The 22,127-nt window shown below is 38.4% G+C and overlaps 1 protein-coding gene across 4 annotated transcripts in view; it reads right to left on the bottom strand.

Moving 5' to 3' along the window:
• The window catches only part of Anapc10 (anaphase promoting complex subunit 10), a 47,309-nt gene that overhangs the window by 15,793 nt on the left and 9,389 nt on the right, over nt 1–22,127 (bottom strand). For all 4 annotated transcript variants that reach the window (XM_029532693.1, XM_029532692.1, XM_029532695.1 and 1 more), the window contains exon 4: nt 17,015–17,135. In XM_029532693.1, the coding sequence (XP_029388553.1) occupies nt 17,015–17,135 (121 nt within the window). The remainder of the gene's footprint in view (nt 1–17,014; nt 17,136–22,127) is intronic.

The following is a 22,127-nucleotide window of genomic DNA, read 5'->3' as shown; positions in this document are numbered from 1 at the left end:
AGAGGTCCTGAGTTCAATTCCCAGCACCTACATGGTGGCTCACAGCCATCTGTAATGGAATCTGATTTCCTCTTCTGGTGTGCATGGAAACAGAGCAACCCTACACATAAAATAAATAAATAGATAAATCATAAAGAAACAAAAGTTTTAAAAGCCCATAATCCTATCCAGGCTGTGAAAAAAGGTAGACCTTTGAGGGAGACTGTTTGAGGGAGACTGTGAGAAGAAGGTAACTCAATCACGTATGTCTCTCAAGGGGTGGTTACTCTCTGTGCATAGACATAGGTCAGGTCAATGAGAACAAATTACACACTTCTAAATATCTGAATATAAACATCTCTGAGTGGCCTCAGTGACAACCAAAGTAGCCCATCCCCCTCCCCACCAGCAAAATCTACTTATAATATTTCTGATTTCAATTGGCCCTATAATTCATATAACCAATGTCTTTTATAAAAATATCAAAGAATAAAACATCCAACCCACAGCTTATTTTCAAGTGTTGCACCAAATTTAGGTTATCTGATTAAGAATAAAGTGACATATACAAAGTGAGTTTACTCCCACGATAAACAATAAACATTGCTTTATATCATTTCACGATCACTGGACCAAGCCTACTACCTACAGTCTAGATAGCATTTGACTTCATCTTCTTGTGAGCCGCCAGCATTGAGAAAAATGTTAACTTGTTTCTTAAAACCGCAACCATTACCAGCTATGCTGAAAAGGCAAGGACATTTTTGTTCTATTCACAAACACTAACAAACAGCTCAGTGGGGAAATGGCAGTGTGCCAGGTTGCCCTGTGAGCAATTAGGCTTCGTGGCAATCACGAAATTCAGACCCCCGAGGCCCTTAGAAAACTAACATGCTAAGGACGTGGTGCTTTTCTTTCTCCCCAGAAGCCATATGTGAGATACATTTTGCTTAGATGGCAATCTTTTCCATCCTCTGGACTGAAAAAAGAAAAGATTGTGACAACTAATAAGTAATAAATTGAGTGTAACACCTGGGAGACTGAAAAGCATCATCAACTACCAGATCTACTAACTAAAATTTAATAGTCTGTCCTTAAAATATAGTAGTCTTATTCTGGTAATCTGAATTAATAATTAAAATGTACACACAGCATAATGAAATGCAAAAGTGCATTTTAATTGTTCAAAAAACAAAGACGCATAATCCTAGAATCTTTATAAGAAGAAAGTGAAATGTTATCTCAGGTTTACTCTTTTATTAACCTCTACAGTGTAATGTTTCTAAGAGAAAAAAAAAAGATACCCCTTACAGCCAACTACAACCCATACACTTCAAAACTGATTTCCCTATCACCTCACAAAGCTCTGGGTATTACTGTCCAGTCATGGGATTACATCTGCCAAATCTGCTGCCTGAATGTGACACAACCCTCAGAAGTAAGTAACACAGGTATAGAAACAGATGAGGTGGATAAGTTCAAGGATGAAAATTACTCTTTGGGTCCATATGTGGGTCTTGACCCCTTTAGGAATTGCAAATCAGGTATACTATATATCAGAATTTAAATGTAATGTAAACACTGTATATTTATATTATAATTCATAACATAATTACAGTTATGAAGTAATAACAAATTTATTTTATGGTTGAGGGTCACATAACATGAGGAACTGCAGTAAAGGGTCACAGAATTATTTTAAAGTCAACTGAAATATTTCCAGGAAATAAACATATTTAAGAATCTGAATTTTAAACAAAATATAGGATATTTAAGATATTATTAATATGTATCTAGTCAAGAGATTTTGCTTTATAATCAATAGATTGAAAGAGTGAAAGTTAATATTCAATCACTTTCTACAAGCATCTTCAATAAAAGCTCATCATTTCTCATCCCTAATCTTTTCTAATTTCATTTAAAATTGTGCATTATTTTACTCTGTGTGTGTGTGTGTGTGTGTGTGTGTGTGTCCCTTATCTTACACTCTTTAATGTGTCCGTGACAGTAATATAACATACATCTGTGACAATTTGTTCTATAAAGAGAAGCACTTGCAAACTGAAAATACAAGGACCAGCAAGTATTTTCACTACATCCACAAAACACTAAGTCTTCCTCCAAGAGGAATTTTCAGGGAGAAGAAAACTGTATGAGCAGCAGACACTGATGCCTGCACAGGCTTACTGCAGATGCCACAGCAGGCAGCTCTCTGCTTTTGTTGGCTTATGCTGTAGAGGTACTGGCACAATGGAAGTTCAATACCATAATTGCTTATTTCTCTTTGTATCTTTAACATAACAGGTAAATACAAAAATTAAGCACAAAAACAACAATATAAAATGTTTTAGTTCTTTTCAAACGATGTAATTTATAACCATTTACACAAATAGGGAAGAAGCATTAGGGGGAGGGGTAAAGCAATGTTCCAAAGGTTCAGTTTACAAGGACCTCACACAAAGTTTTTTTTTTCCTCTGCAACTCTTACTAGAAACAGTATTATTTGTTAAAAATGCACTAGCTGCCAAGAGCTATCGGCCATCTAAATCAAAACTCTTAAGATGGAAATAGAGTGCTAATACAAAAAAGAAAAAAAGTGCAGGATTCTGTACACAAATTTCTGTAAATTCTATTTAAAAATAAGGTAAAATGTCAATTTTGATATATCCTTTTGCTTAAAAATATGTAATAATAGATAAAACACTAGACCAACTACTACTATATTAAAACAATCAAAAGTAATGAAATTTCCAACTTTTCTAATTAAACTTTTTCTGTAAGTTATTGGGAATTCAGCACTAGCCTTGGTTCACATGATGGAACAATGGGAAAATTTTCCGAATGGTTGAACACTAACCCTGACAAGTGTGGAGAGCCAACTACAATACATTATATGGTAGCATACCCTGCCACCCACGTAGCTGAGAGAACAGCTTTCAAACACATGCACCGAGCTGTAAAGCCACAAAATCCCTTACTACACATTGTCTTCCTTACTCTAGGTGAAATATACCATCAATTCTTTCCATTATAAATCTTTTTCTATCATTATTTTTGAACTCTACTTATAATGTGTTTTTTCTGACAGTGTGGAGGATGTCTTATGTAAAGGAGAAAATACAATAGTTTTCATTCTCCCACAGTGCTACAAATAAAGACTGATAGCATGGGACAATTTCTCATATTATTTTTGGGATCCATATTATCTAAAATGTACTTCAAGATAAAACTTTATTTCTTTGTTTACCTTTCAAAAGAGCTCACTGCAATATTAACACCAGTAACTAACATAGACAAAAATATACAGAACACACACACACACAAATACACTAGGCAAACATGCAGAGAGAGAGAGAGAGAGAGAGAGAGAGAGAGACTATCTTTTAGAAATTCAAAGACACTACTTCACTACTTTTTAGCAATTCAAGATAGTTAAAATAATTTTTTTAAAAAAAAATATGCTTTCAGTAACATTTCTGCCTGATTTATTTCCCTCCCAAATGTAACTTATATCCTTTCTATTTCCTTTCCCCAACTCCTGCCCACCACGCCCCTTGTCCATCAATAGCCTGCTGACTGAATTGCAGCATTCTAGGAGTCAGGATATTAACATTTTTTCCTAGGGTTTTCATTTACCACGTTGTTGGTAAAGAGAATTTTATTTGTAAGTATTTCTATTACAATGACAGGATCAACTAGTTATTCAAGTGGGCCCGTTCATAAAATGTGAACCCAGAAACATAATAATACTGGCCATCCAAGGATGTTATCATAACAATCAATAGTATTTAATTTGTTCCAAATTGACCATGTATTATTTGATAGGAACTCCAGAAGAGACCCATGCATAAAACTTCCAATGTTTTTATTATGAGTTTTCCCTAGGGAAAAAAGTATTGCTGCCACTCTGGAACTTTATATGAAAACAAGTGTGTGTTAGACTTCAAATAGTGACAAAACCTCTAAGTTATCAAGCATTATTTTTTAAAGCACATAAGAGCATATTTATTGTTTACTGTAGGACAGACAATATGAATAAGTGCATCAAATAAGACTACAAGTTTCACATAGCTGAAAAGGAAAAATTAAGACTTGAAACCAGTTCTGTCTAGTTCTCTCAAAGCATCATTGGGCGTAAACCATATATGATCACCCTTTATTATCTGCCACTGCCATGTGCAAAGATCTAACACCATTCTAGAAAAAAAAAAAAAAAAAANATGTGCACAATTATTCATGAGGAACATGTTATAGATGAATAATTAAGTAAGGATATTTTGATACTTGGATGGCTAAGTCAATCTCTACCTTGTATTAATGGTAAATAAATATTACCACATTTTATATCCTTTCCTACTCAAGTACACACATGGGTATGAATGTCCATGCTTGCACCCACATACCTGTTCACATGAACATACACACAAACTATCACACATCAGTTTCTAAGGCAAAGTTCTATTTGTTACTCCAGACCACAAAGACATGAAAAGCTGTATTAATGCCTCTGATATCAAGGTGTCAATTTCTTTCCAAGAATGATTTTTTCAGCAGTCATAACTGTTCTCTGGTTTTGCTCTATAATTTTCTTAAACAATGTTAAAGAGGTATGCCTTGAACAGTTGTAAAGACTCTGTCAGCTTACCCACCTTCAGAATGCTAAGTGACTCTGTATGCAAGATGGATCTGTACACTGTTTAGCAGAAAAGTTTTAAAAATTAAATATGTGATTAAGATAGAGCTTGTACTGGCTAGTTTTGTGTCAACTTGACACAGCTGGAGTTATCACAGAGAAAGGAGCTTCAGTTGGGGAAATACCTCCATGAGATCCAGCTGTAAGGCATTTTCTCAATTAGTGATCAAAGAGGGAGGTCCCCTTGTGTGTGGTGCCATCTCTGGGCTGGTAGTCTTGGTTCTATAAAATAGCAGGCTGAGCAAGCCAGGGGAAGCAAGTCAGTAAAGAACATCCCTCCATGGCCTCTGCATCAGCTCCTGCTTTCTGACCTGCTTGAGTTCCAGTCCTGCATCCTTTGGTGATCAACAGCAGTATGGAAATGTAAGCCGAATAAACCCTTTCCTCCCCAACTTGCTTCTTGGTCATGATGTTTGTGCAAGAATAGAAACACTGACTAAGACAGAGCTTTTCTGAAACTTTTAGCTGAGTTATGTCTTGACAGTTAAGATGCATATAAATAACCTCTTTTACCTCTGATGGTGCACACCTTTAGGCCCAGCACTCAGGAGGCACAGGCAGATGAATCTCTGTGAATTCAAAGTCAGCCTGGTCTACAGAGCGAGTTCCAGACAGCCAGAGCTACACAGAGAAAACCTGTCTAAAAAGCAAAATAAAACAAACAAACAAAAAAAAACCCATTCCATTTATATCCCTTATTCTATTGTTTATTGCCATACACTTTGGATTACCAACTGAAGGCAGCACAGTCTTCAGGAAAAGTGCAGGTGCTCAGAGGTGAAGCCCGAAGTCGTCGATACCGTCAGCTTTACTTTTAAGATGACACTAACAGAAGTAAAACTTCCTAACACAAAACACCCAGAAAAGCAAGTTCAAAACTCAGAGGCAAGGGTTTTCCTACCAGAGGAACAGTCGTGTTCTCACGGAAAGACTCAAGCCAGCTCCTATCAGATTTGTGTTAATAACTCCATAACATGAAAGGGACTGTCGCTAAACTGTTCTTTACGCAAAGTAGTATAGTAATTCACCAACAGGGTGCTTTCAATGGATTAAATCTAGACTATCCAAAACCAACAGGGCCTGCATTTGCATAAGAAACAGATGAGCATTTGGGGGTGAACACCAAAGTCCAAAGTGGCAAATATTAAAAATTGTCAAAAGTCAACACTGGCACTTCAAGGCTGCATGCAGTACCAGGGAACCAACAAGCTACTGAACTTCCACTTGATCAGGCCTTAACCTAGATAGGACATTTTTACTCAGGTCTCTGTGCAGCCTCTAGCAGTCAAGTGAGAGTAAGGCTAAGCAAGAAGCTGGAGAGGACATTAGCATGACCGAGCTCCATGTCAGCAGTGGAGAGAACAGAAGCACGGCTGAGACCGAGTGTCCACTACAGTTCAGTTGATGTTTACACCACATAGCATATCCAGTCTTCACAGCTATTGAATGGGGTAGGATCTATGAATATCAGTTTTCAAAGCAAATACTACAAATAAGAAACAACAGAGATACCCTTGTACACTACAAGTTAAGGAAGTGATAATACCAAGATTCCAATTCTGATCTGACAGGCTCCCAACCTCAAGCAGCATGTGGCAAAGACGATCTGGAAGTCTGCTCCTTTCTCTGGCTTAGGTCTCACCCTTCTGTCCTATTCTGAAAACAATACTTAAAACCCAGATTGCAGATTATGAAACAGACTGGATTTCCTCTCATAAGCCAAGGTTGAGAACTTGGAGTTCAATGGCAAGTACACTGTGCCCCAGGATAACATCAACGAGTTTCAAAGGCCACAAGACCTCAGGTTAAATGGAGTTTCAGTGACTCATGGGAATTCCATGCTACTGAAATTATGGACTTTAGTTAACAGAAAACTCTCACATATGAATTCCAAATTTGTCTAAAGTAATTCCCTCCCAGCACAACACAACTCTTAATGCAAAAGAAGTATTCCAAAGCCACCACCTATTGGGGGCTAAGAAAGTTGGCATACTTCCTCTTTCGCCTACACCATGTATACCTATAGATTAACAGTAAAAAAAAAAAAAAAAAAAATCCTAGCAATTCTATAAAATTAAACTTATGCAGTGTTGCAGTCAGTACAGAATATTTATAACTGTAAAAAAAATGCATACTTTTCAGGCATTCCCTAATTTTAAAAGAATAATAAAATATTTAACAAGCATTAAAATACCTTTTTAATGCTTATAGGAACATTCTATAGACCCAAGAATAAATGCTAAAGCTACTGGCATCATAGTTATTTCTCAGACATGTTTTGTAGGTGATATCTCTTTGACAATTCATAAAATAGGAAAATAAAGCTTCAAGATTAAATTCCGAGATTTGGCAATTATATATAAAATTTGTATAATACTCAGTGGACCAGTAGGTTTGCATAGTAGTTACCACAGTTCTCAACTCACCAGTATTAAGGAAACTGAGACAAGAGAAGCCCATGTTCAAGGCCTACAATATAAATTGCAGGTGAGACTGGACTGTACAGGGAAACACTATTTGTAAAAAAGAAAGGAAGGATAGGAGGGCGGAAGGAAGGAAGGAAGGAAGGAAGGGTGGGTGGGTGAACCACTCGTGGCAGTATATGTCTACATCTCATCAGGAAGCTTAAGCAAAAAGACTGAGTGTTTCAAGCCATGCTGAACAGTGAGATGTTGGTTCAATAAAACAAAGAGCAAGAGTCAGCGCATAACTAAAGGTGAGAGGACTGCTCTAGTATGGTCACGTGTTAAAGGGTCAGTCCCCAGCTTGGCACTATAGAGAGGTGATAGACACTCTAAGATGTGGATTCTTGGGTCTGGAGAGATGGCTCAGCAGTTAAGAGACATGCTGCTCCTCCATGAGGCCAGGTACATTTCCCAACACCCCCATGATGGCTCACAACCCTCTGTAACTCTAGAACCAGAGGATACAAAGCCGTCTTCTGATCTCCATGGGTTATCAGGCACATATGTGGTACACATACAAACACACAGGCAAAACACTCACACACATAAAATAATGAAATGCTAAGAAGGAAGAGGAGGAGGAAGAAGAGGAAGTGGTGGTGGTACTCTGGGTTAAGAGCACATACTGCTCTTACGAAGGATCTATACTGCTTGTAGCACCCACTGCTTGGCTCACAACCTCCTGTACCTCCAGCTCCATGGGGCCCCATGCCTTCCTGTGACTTCTGCAGGCAACTGCACTCAAGTGTACATACCCACACACTCATACATCTATCTCGGCAAAAAAGGATGCTGAATCACATAATACTACAGTTTAAATCTAAAAGTCTCCCACTGACTCATGTCTTGTACCTGTGTTCGCCAGCTACTAGAGACACTCTGGGACGCTATGGAACCTTGAGGAGGTGGAGCCTAGCCGACAAAGCGGACCACTGGGGAAGGTTTAGAGATTGTACCCTAGCTTGGTTCTGGACTCACTTGTTCTTCCCTGCCTTGCCGAATGTGAACAATCTGTCTTTTGCACATGCTTCTGCTGCCATGATTTGCTCAAGCACATGAGGCCAAGCAACTATGAACTAAAACTTCTGCAACAGTAAACCAAAACAACCTCCCTTCCCTTTGCTGGGCAAGTGTAACCACCACACTATGTCAGGGGCTTCCTTCCCATCTTCTTTCATCAGCACACTAATTTACAACCCCAGCAGTATGTATACAAGGGGACTGTTTACCTTCATAAAGAAGCCATCTCCTTTATTTCTCTGATAATTATAGTGAACTGATCATGACTTTGACTGGGGTTTCCCTGACAGCTTATGATGTGTATGACTGCTTCATGGATCCATTAGACTTCAATGTCTTGTTATAAGTTTTGTTCTTGGAGTCCAGGTTGCCATGTAGCCCAGGATGGCCTTGAACTCACTATGGGACAGTTGTCTCAAGCCCACCTCAGCTTCCTAGTGTTAGTGTGACAGATGTGCATGAACACACACAGTTTTGTTTTAAGAAACACTCATTGAAGTACACAGTCCAGTTTGTACTTTTTAATTGGGCTGTGGTTTTGTTGATTGTTTAGCTGCTTTGGGTGTCATTGTCTTTTTGTGTTTTAGGGTTTTTTGTTTTGTTTTGTTTTGTTCTGGTCATAAGGTCCTTAGGCATTCTGAACTAAGCCTTCATCCACATGCAGCGTGGGTTTGTTTCCCGTTTTATAGGCTACTTTTTCATTCTGATGATATCTCCCCATTGTTATGAAGGAGTTGTTTTTGTTTGAGGTAATCCTATTTGTCTAATTTTTCTTTTGTTGCCTGGGTATTTGAGAATATTAACAAAAAACAAACAAAAAACCCTTGTCTTTTTCACTATCCAGCCTAAGGCATTGCCCATGTTTCACAGTTTCAAGTCTTATATGTAAACTTTGAGATGATTTTTATATATGGTTAGATACGAGAACTGAGTTCTAATCTTCTGCACATAAAAACTAATTTTCCCAGGACCATTTATTAGAAACACATCTTAAGAAAGTATGAATAGGCCGGGCATGGTGGCGCACACCTTTAATCCCAGCACTTGGGAGGCAGAGGCAGGCGGATTTCTGAGTTCGAAGCCAGCCTGGTCTACAAAGTGAGTTCCAGGACAGCCAGGGCTATACAGAGAAACCCTGTCTCAGAAAAAAAAAAAAAAAGTATGAATAGATTTGACATCAGTGGATACTGCCTTTCATATTAATAAGACTTTAATTATAGCAGTAATGTTCTCTTAACAGACGAATTGATCTACTACACACTTCTGTCAAAGTACCATGTATGGGTTTACATAGCTATGCTACTGACATCCGTGGAAGAAAGAGAACTCCATAACAGCTCTCTAGGCATTAAAAGACTGTGTCAAGTCACCTCTTTACAAAGGAGGAAACACGAAACGCTTGTAACAGATTTAATACCTAAGATGAAAACGAGGCTTAAAACTCACTGAAATGCTCAAGCTTACAGTCGAGAAACTTTAGAAATAAAATATTAACAGTGAACCAAAGGGCCACTTTCAAATATGCTGAAAGAACTATATTAAGTTAGCAAGCTGTTTTTCTTTTTTATTCTTTCTCTTCTCTTTTGGCTTTTTGTTTTGATTTTTGTTTTGTTTTGTTTTCTTGGGGGGGGGTAAGTTTTAAGACAGCTTTTATCTATGTAGCCCTGGCTGTTCTGGAAATCTCTATAGACCAGGCTGGCCTCAAACTCAAAAATCTGCCTGCGTCTGCCTCAGTGCAGGGATTAAAGGCGTGCACCACCACCACCTGGCTGCAAGCTGTTTTTCTCACAAGAGTTTAGAAACATTTTTGAGTGCCTTCAAGGTATGTATAAGAAATTACATATCAGTTTCCTATTAAGCACAAAAAGTTCTACAACAGTTGTTAAAAGAGATATAATTAACAAATTTTCTAAAATGTTTTCTAAAATGTTTAAATAGTTACATCAACTCTAGTATTCTTTGTTATTTAGACAAAAAAAAATCTTAACATATTATTTTCCTTTCACAGAGAAAAACAATACTAAGCAAAAACATAATGTTAAAATACAAAAGATTTACTAAGAAGTGGTAGCATACACCTTTAATCCCAACACTCAGGAAACAAGCAGAGGCGGATTCGTTTGAGGCCAGTTTTGTCTACAGAGCAAGCTCCAGGATAGTCAGGGGCTACATTCACAAAGAAACCCTGCTTTGAAAAACAACAACAACAACAAAACCCAAAAGATTTTAAAATTCAACAACAGTGCCTTATTTGAAAGCTCTTCCTGAATAGCATTAAACCTGAAAGACACAGATGCAATGATACAGCAGAAAGGAAATGAAAACAAAGACTGAAATAAAAAGTCCTCACTTCTGTCTAGAGAATCTCTTTTGTATATGCAATTTTTGCTTATGGAATCTTAATGCCTTATAAAATTTCCTTAAACAACAAATTGCAAATCTTTAAAAATAAAATGGGTGGTATATACTTAAATAAAATCTGTTTTGGCAAAAGAAAAAAAAAAAGAAAACTCGATTTGGCCCAAGTCAACTTTCTATCAACAGAAAGTTCATTTTCAACCCCCTCAGTTATACAGAAAACAGCACACATTGCTGAGTCATGGAGACCCTCCTGGAGAGGCCTCAGCAGTGACTGCAAAGGTCTAGCTACACTCCATAACTGAAGTGAAGGAAGAGCATGCTAAGACCTTCAAATCTTAAGTCACTACTTCATGACAGTGTGATTATAGAAAATGAATATTTAAAATAGTTTAAGTAGACACATAATTTCTAGAAAAAAGAAAGAAACCCTACTAAAATACTTCAGTATGTACTAAAGCCTCTCCCAGACAAGAATCCATGGAAAAATATAAAAGGGTGTATTTAGACTTTCCATTCAGTTAAAGCAATCCTATAACTTAATGAAGGAAGGCTCCAAAACCCTCAAAAAAGGTCAGGTCTTAATCACTCCTTAGTATCTGAATTCACAGACTTCTCTCTTTTTAAATGAAGAACAAGTGCTGGAGAAATGTTTTTGAAAAATTATGATCTACTTCATCTCACAAAATACTACCTGAAACTTTTTGAACATATAAAAGATAAAAGTAAATATAATAAATTACCTAAAGATGTATAATTGAAAGCACAAATTAAAAGAACTTCCAAAATTTGTGATTCTTTAGTGAGAACTATACAAAATATATAGTATGCTCATTAAGTTATTCAGGAAAATAGTTGAGACTCTCACCTGGCAATCCTTAGGACTAACTGGTATCATGAGGCCATGTCGTCACCATACATAAATATACAAGAGACAACTAATAAGCTACCTACAAGACCTCCTTTTCCAAACAGCTAATGTTTCAGCATTTAAATAAAAGAAGCAAACACCAGGTATACCCCAAGCTCCAAACATCATTTAAAGTTTCTCCTATTAGCCTCTCAAAAGAATTCTGTACTATCCAACTTACAAGAGAATACAAGACATCTTCATATACACAGAGATCTTGTATGAGGATTTACACTTCCCAAATTCGTCAAAGAGTTTTTCAATGTGAATACATTCTAGGAAAAACAGTTGGCTACAGTCGAAGCCCTCAGCTGAGGACTAGAAAATAGGGCTACAAAGTAAAAGACAACAGTGACATCTAGTGGGCATTCAAGCACAATACACCAGACCGAAGCATTTCTAGTGTGCACAAGGCTCATGCCAGGACAACGTTTTGCTATAACCCCAAATGAGAAAAGCTTGTCTCACAAAAAGCTTGTCAATATAAACAGTCCATTTTGATAAATATGAACCATGTAACAAATTATACAATTAAATTCATTAAGTTTTATAGCATGAGACACTGATTAAGTGTAATGCATATCTATGATAGATGACTATCAACGGATCAAATATGACTGTGATTTTAAAAATCAAGATTATTTTGAATTAGAAAACATTAGAGAGAATGGAAAAACTAAGAAAAGGAAAGTAGCAGTATATACATACAAATGACCAGGAGGGTGTCTCAAAAAACAAGTCCTGACATCAGCAAGATGGTAAAATGGAACTTTGTAAAACCTGTCAATTAGTCCAACTGCACAAAAATACCTTTGCAAAAGTCAGTAAGAAGCCAGGTGAGATTACAGAACCTGGGTATGGGGGTGGAAGGCTGGTAAGCAGAACAGGAAGGAGAGCTTGGCATCCCTCATGCCACTCTTACCACGACGCCAAGCAGCACAGTGAGAAGCAATGTCCTCTGCCTAGGCATTGCCTCAAACCCCAATGTGGAGCCCAATCCAGGACAACCTAGAGTGAGGCAAGACACCTGAGTATGCCAGTGCCCTTGGATGCTCAGCTCGCTTGTGTATTTAGGGACAGATTTCAGGCTGCAGAGCTGCCTGGTATACCCTGGCTCTGGCCCTACCTCATCACCACATCAGCCCCAGGACTGAGTCCCTAGAGTTAGGGTACAGGCAGCTCTACGGACCTGCCTTCAGTGACCCAGGAGCTGTTCACTACAAGGCCTGGCAGCCTGATGCTCCAGATAAGTGCAGTAAATAAAAGGACCTAGCTGCCACTACAGCTCGCTCTCTCCGGAATAAGGCTACCTAACACAAAGCTACATCAGTCCCTACAGACATAGCCTCTGGTTGTCCTTCATAAAAACAAGCTCTCCTACTGCTAAGACTCTAACTGGTCTTACACACCAGCGTATCTACTGGAATCAGGCCAACCTACAGAGGACTCCAATGGCAAACAGACCCATGGGTCACATCAACTGTCCTCAGAATCTCCAGATGGGCTGGCTGGTGGTGGGCTTCCCAGACAGTCTTCAAAGAGTAGAATAATTTTCTTTTTCAAGAACCCAGAGAGTAAGGTCATGTTCTAAGAATCAAGAACAAAGGCTGGAGAGATGGCTCAGCGGTTAAGAGTACCAACTGCTCTTCCAGAGGTCCTAAGTTAAATTCCCAGCAACCACATGGTGGATCACAACCATCTGTAATGGGACCCGATGGCCTCTTCTGGTGTTCATGAAGACGGCTACAGTGTACTCATATACATTAAATAAATAATATAAAAAAAAAAATCAAGAACAATCCATGAAATATTACCCAACCAAAGAAACAAAAGAAAGTACCACTTACTGGCTCTGAGTAAATGCAGCATCCTAAACTGCCAGAAATTCAAATTAAATGCTTTAAGAAAACTCAAGAAGCTTTAAGAAAATAGGAATAATTTTAAAATATAGTATAATAAATAACCAAAATAAGAAAGAAGTATAAGAAAGGAGTATAAGAAATGGAAGTTGGGGTTTTTTTTAATGAAACAAATTTTACAGCCAAAAAATACAATAAATAAAAATTTTAACGCATAAGAGCAGAAATAATCTAAAGAATCCATGAAATTATACCACAAGGGAAAAAGAAAAAAAAGAAAAATCTGGAAGAAAACTTGCTAAATTTATGACAACTTAAAAGAAATTCAGGTTACAGAAGCTCAAGTAGAAGACAAGTAACTTAAGTAACTAATGAAAGGCTGGAGACATGGCTCAGCAGTTGAGAGCACTTGCTGTTCTTCCATAGGACCAAACTTTGGATCCTGCCCCCAAGTTCAATGGCTCACAACCCCTTAGAACTTCAGTTCCATGGGACCTAACACTCTCTTCTAGCCTCCAAAGGCTCCTCTATACACGTGTGCATACACTAACAAAAACATACACACACATATAAAGAAATCATTCACATTAAAAGCACATCAATTTATAAATTTTAATATATAAGAACAAAAATTCTTTCCAAATCTGAGAAAAGACAAAAATCCAGGATGAAGATAGCCACATATCCTTAAGCAGATTCCATACCAGCAGTGACAGCAGCACTTTGCTTTGATGGCTTTTCGGTGACACAGTTGCTTTTGAGCTACACTTCTGGAAGTTACCCCAAAACTCACTGATCACTAAGCTAGACTTGGAAATGTTTATTCAGTGTATCCTCAGTGCCCTACTGTCCTGACTAGTTTTATGTAAAACTTGACACACACTAGAGTCATCATCAGAGACCAGGGAACCTCAACTGAGAAAACATCTTTGTAAGGTCAGGCTACAAACAAGCCCATGTGGGAATTTTCTTTTCTTTTTTTTTTTTTTCAAATTGGATATTTTCTTCATTTACATTTCAAATGTTATCCCCATTCCTTGTTTCCCCTCCAAAAAACACCTTCCCCATATACCCTTCCCCCTCCCCCCACTCACCAACCTACCCACTCCCATCTCTTAGCCCTGGCATTTCCCCACACTGGAGCATAGAGCCTTCTCAGGACCAAGGGCCTCTCTTCCCATTGATGACTGACCAGGCCATCCTCTGCTGCATATGCAGCTGGACCCATGAGTCCCATCATGTACTCTTTGGTTGGTGATTTAGTCCCTGGGGTTCTGGGGGTACTGGTTGGTTCATATTGTTGTTCCTCCTATGGGGCTGCAAACCCCTTCAGCTCCTTAGGTCCTTCCACTAGTTCCTCCATTTGGGGACCCTGTGCTCAGTCCACTGGATGGCTGTGAGCATCCACTTCTGTATTTGTGAGGCACTGGCAGAGCCTCTCAGGAGACAACTGTATCAGACTCCTGTCAGCAAGTACTTGTTGGCATCCCCAACAGTGTCTGGGTTTGGTGATTGTAAATGGGATGGATCCCCAGGTGGGTCAGTCTCCAGATGGTCATTTCTTCAGTCTCTACTCCACACTTTGTCTCTGTAACTCCTTCCATTCGTGTTTTATTCCCCCTTCTAAGAAGGATTGAATGCCGGGCGATGGTGGCACACGCCTTTAATCCCAGCACTTGGAAGGCAGAGGCAGGCAGATTTCAAGGTCAGCCTGGTCTACAGAGTGACTCCAAGACAGTCAGGGCTACACAGAGAAACCCTGTCTCGAAAAAGCCTCCCCCCCCCCCAAAAAAAAGGAAGGCATGAAGTATCCACACTTCGGTCTTCCTTCTTCTTGAGTTTCATGCAGTTTGTGAATTGCAACTTGGGTATTCTGAGCTTCTGGGAATTTTCTTATTTAGTGACTGATCAGAAGGCCCAGCCCATTGTGGGTGGTGCCATGCCTGGTGTGGGGGGCCTGGGTTCTACAATTAAGCAGGCTGAGTGAGCCATAGGGAACAAGCCTAAGCAGCACTCCTCCATGGCTTCTGTACAGCTTCCTGCCCTGCTTGAGTTCCTACCCTCACTGCATTCAAAGATGAGCTGTTACATGGAACAGCAAGCAAACAAATACTCCCCAAGCTGCTTTGGTCAAACACAGTATTTCATCATAGCATAGGAACCCTAACTAAAACACCTACTTAGTATAAATGGATGCTTGTTTCTCTTGTTTTCTCCAATAAAACATAATGATTCTATATTAAAGGGCATACATTCATTGCCATCAAACTAGCCATAAGGCAGGTATTTAAAAGTATATAATCAAAGATAAGTTGTTTTTAGTTTGCAGTAAGAAGCTATTACAACCATAAAATATTTTATATAAAATGTGGTAATCACAAAGCTCTATGCAAAAGACAAAGACTAAGCTCAACATATATGGGGAAGCTACCTAAGCAAAGAGCCTAATGTGATCAGAAGACAATAAAAATATGGCAGCAGTAAATCCCAGCCTATTGTTCATCACAGTGAATACAGAGGACTAAATCCTTCAATCAAATACTGAGTGGCTGGGGCACAGCTAGGGCTCAATTGAGTACATGCTGCCTACAAGGCGCTGACCTAATATTGCAGAACATACAGACGCAAGAGTGACGCAAGAGTGAAGAGTCAGAAATGACATTCCATGACAGTAGTCACAGAGAAAAATGTTCCTCATTTTGAAGGAGTAGAGCTATACAGATGCATGTATTTGTAAACCTCATCAAATAATATACTTATTATATAATTATACTTAAATACTGGTAACACTAACAATATATCAAGCTCCCATATCTGAAATAAAGAGGATACAGTAAACAGTGGAATCTCCATCAAGCTGGAAGTCTAAACATATCTCCTTCCTTGATAATTGATTCAGTGGGAGCAGACTGAGGACCTGGCTAGGGGACCACCTTGAGGAAGATGAGTTCACCATTAGATAATGTACATTTCCTTCCCTAGTGTAGCCTCTAAGGGTTGATGAGGTTTGTCTGTGTCTCCCTTTCATAACTATGACCTTCTCTTCTGTCTTTGTCTTTCAAATCCTGGCTAGAGCCTCAGCATGCTCTCCCTGATTCTGGGCTTCCTTACTCTTTCTCTACAGCTGCCCTCCCTAGCATACAACTCTGCTGACCGTGGCTGACCTCTGTGTCAGCTTATCTCAAGCAGCATGGCCCCCTCTTTCCTCCATTCTTCTCCTCTGGGCAACTGTTAACTTTACAGCTTGCATGACCCTGAATTTTTCTTTTAAACTATAAATAAATTGTCCATGAGTCCATTCCTTTTTGTTTTCATTAATAAGACTAAGAACCCCAAAAAGAGACCCTGATTTCCCAAGTATATGATGGCACCAGTAGGACTTGCCAAGATTTCTAGTAACATTTGTTTCCCGCCTTTTAACTTTTTAATCAGCAGTGAAAATGAACATGTTCCTACACCCTAGATGATATCAGGAACCTGTAACCTATTTTGATAAATTAAAAAATAAACTTAATAAAGCAAATGTAGTAAAACGTTAAAGCATTCCAACAGTGAGGGGGATACTGGACAATTCTTTTAGCCTTTCTTATATCTGAAAATATATAATAAAGCATTAGAAAAAAGATGGCAGTTTAAAAATATAATTATATGCACAGTTTTCAATATAATTTTTTTGTTTATCGTTTATAGAATGAATTAAACACACATTTTTAAAAAAATAAAAACATACCCGGATTTCTTGAAGGTTGTGAAAATTATTTCCTACTCTGACTGAGATTTTGCTTGGAGTGTAGCTTTCATCAGACTTATAGTCTGCATAAATACATAATGTCTTCACTGTTGTTTTTCTTCTAAAAACAATAAGATAAAATAAAATCATGTGCTTTATCATACATATCAAAGAGTTATTTCCAAAGCATCTTCTCTTCTGGTGTTAAAGATCACAAGCCAAAGCTGAGTGGTGGTAGTACACGCGCCTTTTATCCCAGTGCATGGAGGAAGAGGCGGGGAATCTCTGGGAGCTGGAGGCCAGCCTGGGCTACAGAAGAAGTTCCAGGACAGCCAGGGCTGTTACGGAGAAAAATCCTGTCTCAAAAAAACATACACACATACATACACCCATCACAAGACAAGTTTTCATTCAATAATTTCCTTTTATTTTACTTCAACTTTCAGGCTAAAACATGTAAAAACATAAGTACAAATATAGTATTTTACACAAATATCCCTCACTGAGAACACTGTGAAGAATTAAATAATACACAAAGAAGCATTTAAATCAAATTAGGCACTTCAACATTAATAATGTTCATCCTTTTTATTTAGACATTACATAAGAAAAGTGTTCTAACATGCTTGAATTTCTTTACTAATTAATTAATTTCTTATATTAAAACTTAAAGCCGGGCCGGGCGTGGTGGCGCACGCCTTTAATCCCAGCACTGGGAGGCAGAGGCAGGCGGATTTCTGAGTTCGAGGCCAGCCTGGTCTACAAAGTGAGTTCCAGGACAGCCAGAGCTATACACAGAGAAACCCTGTCTCGAAAAACCAAAAAAAAAAAAAAAAAAAAAAAACTTAAAAAAAACCTAAGTGAGAAAACAAACTCAACAAATAAACACCTTAAAAAATAAAAAACGCCGGGTAGTGGTGGCGCACACCTTTAATCCCAGCACTCAGGAGGCAGAGGCAGGCGGATTTCTGAGTTCGAGGCCAGCCTGGTCTACANAGTGAGTTCNAGGACAGNCAGGACTACACAGAGAAACCCTGTCTCAAAAAATAAATAGATAGATAAATAAATAAATAACTAAATAAATAAAACTAAATAAATAAATAAATAAATAAATAAAACTAAATAAATAAATAAATAAATAAATAAATAGCATACCCTGCTACTTAATGTACAAAATAAAATTCTATCCCATTTCAAATATATACATACCTTCCCCTTGGAAATAAGAAAATAATGTATTATAGAAAATCACCTCAGGAAATGGAAAAGAAAGAGAAACATGAGAAAATACCCTATTCTAAATCTTTGGGTTTTTTTTAAAGGTTCAGTTATTTATTATAAGTAAGTACATTGTAGCTGTCTTCAGACACTCCAGAAGAGGGCATCAGATCTCATTACAGATGGTTGTGAGCCACCATGTGGTTACTCAGGACCTTTGGAAAAGCAGTCAGCACTCTTAACCACTGAGCCATCTCTCCAGACCCAAAAATTTCCTATTCTAAAAACCAAAAGAGATTTAAACATAGAGTTATTTGTTTACCATCATACTAGAAGATATCAGAATGACTGGTAGTACCCATATTTCATTAGAAAAAAAGAGTACTGAGTCAGTAAATAAATTTGTGGCTGATTCAATTCCTAAGTGAAATCAAAGCCCGTTACTTTCTGGTCATTTTAGATTTGTGTGTCTATTGGGGCATTGAGAGTTCGAGGCCAGCCTGGTCTACAGAGTGAATTCCAGGACAGCCAGGGCTACACAGAGAAACCCTGTCTCGAAAAAAAACAAAAAAACAAAAACAAAAAAAGATCAGAAGGGGCTACTGATATGTAGAGACAGAAGAATGAATGCCTTGGGTGAGGGGATGTGGAGGTTTGAAGACTCCCATGGGTGAGTGCTTGGTCATCAGGAAGTGTCACCACTTAAGAGGGATTAGGAAGCATGGCCTTGTTGGAGGAAGTCTGTCACTGGTAGTAGGCTTTGAGGCTTTAAAAGCCCAAGCCAGGCCCAATGTCTCTCTCTCTCTCTCTCTGCTGCCTGCAGACCCAGATACAGAACTGTCAGCCTGTATGCCATAATGCTTCCCAATAAGATGATATTAACCTCTGCCTTAAAATTTCTGTATTTTCTGAATAATTTTTTCAGGCTAAATGTGTCATTGGCCATCAGGGAAGAAAACTAGGCAATTTTTAAAACCAACCCTCCTAAAACATTTAGAAGTCTACTAAAAAGGGCTTTACAAGTTAAGTGTAAACCGGTACTGCTTTACAACAATGAGTTCCTTGACCAAAAGTAGCCTGTGTCAAAGACCAGCCTATAAAACAGTGGGGTCTGCAACACTTCTCTGGGAAAGCAAACTTATACACCTCAACTACTCATCAGAAAAAGGGCAAAGGTAAAGATTTTTCTTCAAAAAAATACATAAGACCATAAGTATTCAGGAAGTGCTAACAGGACAGATACCTTTATGAAGTTTCCAAAGAGCAAAGAGCCAGAGCTACCAAACTGACATCAAGGAGAAGCAAAGGATGCAGGGAAATTTTAAAGCTACTGAAGACTTTCTTGATGAGCCATAAGCAGGAAGTAAAGGTCTTCCTATGATAGAGAGATCAGAGAGCACAGAAATTAAAAAGAAAAAATAAGATGTAAGGATAAATCTTTTCACAGAATAGTATTACTTCCAAAATGATGAAATTCAGTATCACTTCAATACCAGGGTGAATGGTAAAAATCAATGAAAACAAAAGCCACAGCAACACACAGCAAGAGACTACTGTGTGTCTGACCCAGAACTAAAGCTTCATCTATATTCTCTCTTGGTTCTTCATCGGCTTACTACTTTTCTGACTGAAGAAGTGTAAATGAGCTTAGTAAAAAAAGGTTTGTAAGTGTTCGAATTCTACACAGAAAATCATGTCATTTATTAAGTGACCGCACATGGGAAGATGAAATGTACAGACCGAGTCAAAGTGGAAGATGCTGGGATTACTAAAGCTTCACTCTGTTTGTGGTCACCACACTGAACACCTACTACATGCAAGGCACCTTGCAAAGTTCTGATGTGTTTGCCTGTCTTCCCGTGGTTAACTGTATCGAGCCTGTTTAACAGCCATTGGCTACTCTCAGTGGTGAGGAGATAGTTCCACTTGTTGACATTCGCACTAAACCATAGCTCTTTACTTGAGGCTTACGTATCTCCAGAAATGATGGACATAATTTATGCCACATACATAGTTATATTAGGTTTGTAGAAGAAACTACTATTGCACCAAAAGTTTAAAACTTAGTCTACAAGGTACAGCAAAATCTTTTTAAAACAACTAAAGTCTGCCTCACACTAACTCAAAAAGTAATAATACTGCATAAAAATCATAGTGTTTCTCAAATAACGCACATGGAAAGATAAAATATACTGATTGAGTCATAGTGGAAGATGCTGGAATTACTCAAATCACACTGTAATTATGGCCCCTGCATTGAGTGAACACACCTACTACATGTCAAGCCTTGTTAAACTCCTAGGAAACACTGCTAGGAGGGGAAAGGGAGAAATGTTTCCCTGACTCTGACTGACATCCTTGACTTCCCTCAGTTCGCCTATTAAAAACACTTTCTCCTAACAAACAGCCTCAGGCAGGAAGCACTTCCTTTGTTCCTTCATGCCACACATGTAATAAAAACCAAGCACATCTGGTTTAGCTACAAATATAAGTCTTAGTAAGTCTTTAATTCTAGGGTTTGCTATTACCACATGCACTTAACTGAAGATTTAATGTAGTTAGTGTGCTTCTCAATAGCTTCTCAGTTCTAACAAGTGATATTTGTCCTGTGCCTGCTGACTCCTGAATAATTCCTGATCTAGTTAAGAATCCCTGGCATTCCAGGCAGTGGGAGCTTCCCAGTGCTTGGGAAGCAGGGGCAGCGGATCTCTGTGAATTCAAGGTCAGCCTGGTCTACAGAGTGAGTTCCAAGACTATTCAGGGCTATTCAGAGAAACTGCATCTTGAAAAACCAAAAAAAAAAAAAAAAAAAAAGTTCTATGACATTAAAATGGAAGATGTCCGCAACAGGTATTCATGGCTATCTACTCCAATTCCCTTTATCCCTCTTTCTTCAAAATATCCAACTAAAAGAGCCATGCTACCTCAAAAGTAGTTATAACTAAATTGTAGCCCATAAATGTTTAATCATGCTATACTGCAGCAGTATTTAAAGGAAGATAAGTCCCTTTTATCTCCCTTCCTATTCCTTCCTGCTGTCAGAGCTATTGTAATTCTCATAAACCCAATAGGGGTCATGAGCTCACCTTAAAACTAAAACCTAAGAGAAAAGAAGGAAAGAGTGAAAGAAGTGAGTGACCTTGAGTCATAGTGTGATACCCTCAGGGTATCTGTCACAGCACAGAGGCACTACAAGACTCAAGTATTTACTTTCTACCTAAAAGAAGTTTGCTGATGTGCACCCTACAACAACAGAAGGAAGTGCCTAAAACCCAGCACTTTACAAGAGTAGAAAGATAACCAGGCTAACTAGTATTCACACTGCCAATCAACCCAGAGCATTAGACATACAGGTATTTCCTATCTCAAAAATAGTATTCATTTTAAAACTGAGTTTACAGATTCAATGTCAAGTTTGTTGTTTTTTTTTTCACAAAAGTGCAAATATGAGAAGTACATAAATATCATACCTAAAGAACTTACAAGCATCCTATATTAAGGCATTAAACCAAGTCATAAAATACATTTTTCTATTGTATCTCCTAAATTCAATCCTATTCTTTCAGAACTAGCTACATAAATGATCAGAAATGTGTAGCGCGGACAAAGGAGCTGACTCAGTGGGTCAAGTGTGAGGCCTAAGCTCAGCTCCCCAGCACACATGGAAAGAGATGCCTGTAAACAACTCTTCTGCATGAGGCAGGAGCAAGGGCAGAGGAAGAGCAGGATGCCTGAGGCTCCGTAGCCAGACAGTCAAAGTGATGACCTCTGGGTTCACTCAAAACATAAAAGATACAGACCACTGGAAAAAGAGGCAACCATCAGCCTGGGCCTAATATATGTGCTTTCAACTGTGTGCATGTGCACCCTACACACACACACACACACACACACA

The sequence above is a fragment of the Mus pahari genome, chromosome 20 (assembly GCF_900095145.1).
Source record: "Mus pahari chromosome 20, PAHARI_EIJ_v1.1, whole genome shotgun sequence".
NCBI lineage: Eukaryota > Metazoa > Chordata > Mammalia > Rodentia > Muridae > Mus > Mus pahari.
The sequence above is the reverse complement of the archived record's forward strand: the minus strand, read 5'-3'. Positions and strand labels throughout refer to the sequence as shown.